This window comes from Petaurus breviceps, unplaced genomic scaffold (assembly GCF_028583685.1).
Source record: "Petaurus breviceps papuanus isolate PSGF00001 unplaced genomic scaffold, PetGlider_PUasm1.0 208, whole genome shotgun sequence".
NCBI classification, from domain to species: domain Eukaryota; kingdom Metazoa; phylum Chordata; class Mammalia; order Diprotodontia; family Petauridae; genus Petaurus; species Petaurus breviceps.
The window spans coordinates 22,679,258-22,681,833 of record NW_027185852.1 but is presented as its reverse complement, the minus strand read 5'-3'; the positions used below and the strand labels follow the sequence as shown (position 1 = coordinate 22,681,833).

At 54.8% G+C, this 2,576-nt stretch overlaps 1 protein-coding gene across 1 annotated transcript in view; it reads right to left on the bottom strand.

Annotated features, from left to right (window-relative positions):
* Positions 1-1,409, bottom strand: part of LOC138165332 (zinc finger protein GLIS1-like) — a 28,800-nt gene extending 27,391 nt beyond the window's left edge. Inside the window, exon 1 of the mRNA XM_069093540.1 lies at positions 1,284-1,409. Coding sequence (XP_068949641.1) covers positions 1,284-1,407 — 124 coding nt within the window. The 5' untranslated portion in view covers positions 1,408-1,409. The remainder of the gene's footprint in view (positions 1-1,283) is intronic.
* Between the last annotated feature and the right edge of the window lie 1,167 nt (positions 1,410-2,576).

The following is a 2,576-nucleotide window of genomic DNA, read 5'->3' as shown; positions in this document are numbered from 1 at the left end:
AGCTTAGAACAGGGGATGTCAGGGCTGGGAGGGAGCTTAGAACAGGGAATGTTAGAGCTGGGAGGGAGCTTGGAAAGGGAATGTCAGGGCTGGGAGGGGGCTTAGAACAAAGGACCCCATCAAGGCCCCTCCTCGGGCCATTCTGCTCTCTGTCGGCTCAGGTCCAGCTCAGCTTAGTTGACCGCTCCTTCTCAGAGCTCTCTGCAGGATCCTCCTCTAGACCCCCTCTCCCACCATGGTGTCCCTCTTCTCTTTCCCTTCTCTAGGACTCCCCCATGACCTTATCAGCTCTCATGGGCTCAATGATCACCTCCATGCACACGATTCTGTGACCCATTTATCCAGCCCTGACCTCTCTCCTATCTCCAATCTCACCATCACCAACTCTTTTTGACAATTTGAAATAAATGCAAAGCAGTACTCATGATCTTTCCCCCTAAGTCCTCTCCACCTCCCTATTTCCCCATCACTAGGCAGGGTAATGCCATTCTTTGGTCCCAACCTAGGAGTCACCCCGAACTCTCTGACCCCCCCATGTCAAAATTGTCAATTTTTCCTTCAAAGTATCTTTCGAATACATGCTGTTGCCCCCTCAGACACTGGTTCTCTCATCCCTGGACTAGTATAACAGCCTCTGGAGGGGTCTGCCTGCCTCAAGTCTCCCCCTGCTCCATCCCAGTCCATCCTCTGCTCAGCCACTGAAGGTCGTCTCCTGCTCAGTGACCTGCACTGGCTCCCCATCCCCTTCTGGATCCATCACAAAATGTTCCGATTTGGCCTTCAAAGCCTTTCACAAATGAACCCCTCCTACCTCTCTAGGCTTTATCCACCTTACTGACATCGGGACACACTGACCATGTTCCTCAGTAGTCACCCTCCCCCATGCCTGGAATGTTCTCCTTCTTCCCTTCTGCCCCATCTTCTTTTAAGGCTCAGCTCAAATCCCACCTTCTGCAGGAGGCCCTTCTCAGAGACCCCCACCTTGAGTGCCTTTCCCTCTGAGATTACTCTTCATTTAACTTGTACAGTCCCTATGCAGAGGCTGTCTGATTAGAACATAAGCTCTGAGGGCAGTGACTCTTTTTGCCTTTGTCTCCTCAGTCCTTAGCACAGAGGCTGGCATACAGTAGGTGCTAATAAATGCTTATTTTCTCAGATCCAATTGTCTGTGGTTTACCCACTCACACGAGGGTCTGAACAGGCCCACCCTAGATCCAATCAGGAACTTGGGGGCCTCACCACGCTCCCCTGGGGACCACCCGCCCCTCACTGCTGCGCCTTACCTGGGAGCAGCTCATGGCCCACGGCTCTTCCGCATTTCCCATCCAAGCCGTGCTGGGACGACGGGGGGACGTGTGGGATGCCCAGGCACTCGTTCAGGACATCTGGCTCGCCCTCGGCGCACATGTGCAGCTAGGAGATGCAAACGGGAGGTTTGAGCAGACGGCTGGCTGCCAGAGACTCTCTCATTCACCTAAAGCCTACCGGGATCTCGCAGAGGCCCGCTGGCCCAAACCTGCATTTCACAAACAGGGAAACCGAGGCCCAGACAAGGGACTTGAGGCCAAAATCACAAAGGTAGCGAGTGGCAGAAAGGGGATGAACCCAATCTTCTCACATGAGTCGTTCTTTCCACGTACCCCAGCACAGACATGGCTGTTTTGTGGGAAACCCTGAGCTCCTCTGTGAGGGACCCGAAGCAGGATCGAAAGAGCTGCAGAGGCCCCTGGGTTCAAGTCCTGACCCAAGCACGAATCACCCACCAAGGTGGCTTTAACTACCTTTACACAGCTAGGAATCCGAGGCGGAATTCAAATTCAGGGTTCTGACCCAACACTTATCTCAGTGTGTGGTGCATGGAGTGCCCTTGGCTCCAAGGCCAGCATTCTCCCCACTGCTGTACCTGCTGATGGGGAGCCTCCCACCTCCTAAGGTGGCCTGTTCCACTACTGAGCACCGTTAGAAAACCACGGTCTTTGCAGTGGAAGAGCCTAAGGTCTAAGTGGGGCCACAAGCCGCGGAGAAGGGGCAGAATGTAAAAGTGTAAGAGGGAGGTAGAAGTAAGGAGCATTAAGGGTTCAGTGGAAGGCCAGGGTAGATCAGGGAGGGCTTCCAAGAGGAGGGGGCACCTGATCTGGATCTACAGAGACAGGCAGGTGGGAAGGTGTGGAGGGAACAGGGGAGCAAAGGCAGGGAGGTGGGAAAACAGGGACACATCTGGGCACAGTAAGACTCCCAGTTTGGTCCTGGAAACCACATGGGGTCCTTCCCAGCCTGGGAAGGCGGGGGTCAGGACTGACCTTTCTGCATCCCTCGAACTGAGCCCAAGACCCTACAAGCAGTAAAGGATTACTGAAGCAACAGAAGAAAGGGCATGGGCTGCCCCAGGAGGCAGTGAGCTCCCCGTCACTTGGGGTGCATCCTTCGAACACCCAGACTGGGTTACAGCCTGATTACAAAACACTTCAGACTAGATCCTCCTCCACGTTTCCTCTGGACTCTGGGACGTGGACCAGCCAGAAGAACCCCTCCCCATGCCCCGGGGTCCGAGCCCGCCCAGAGTGCTGTGGAACCCC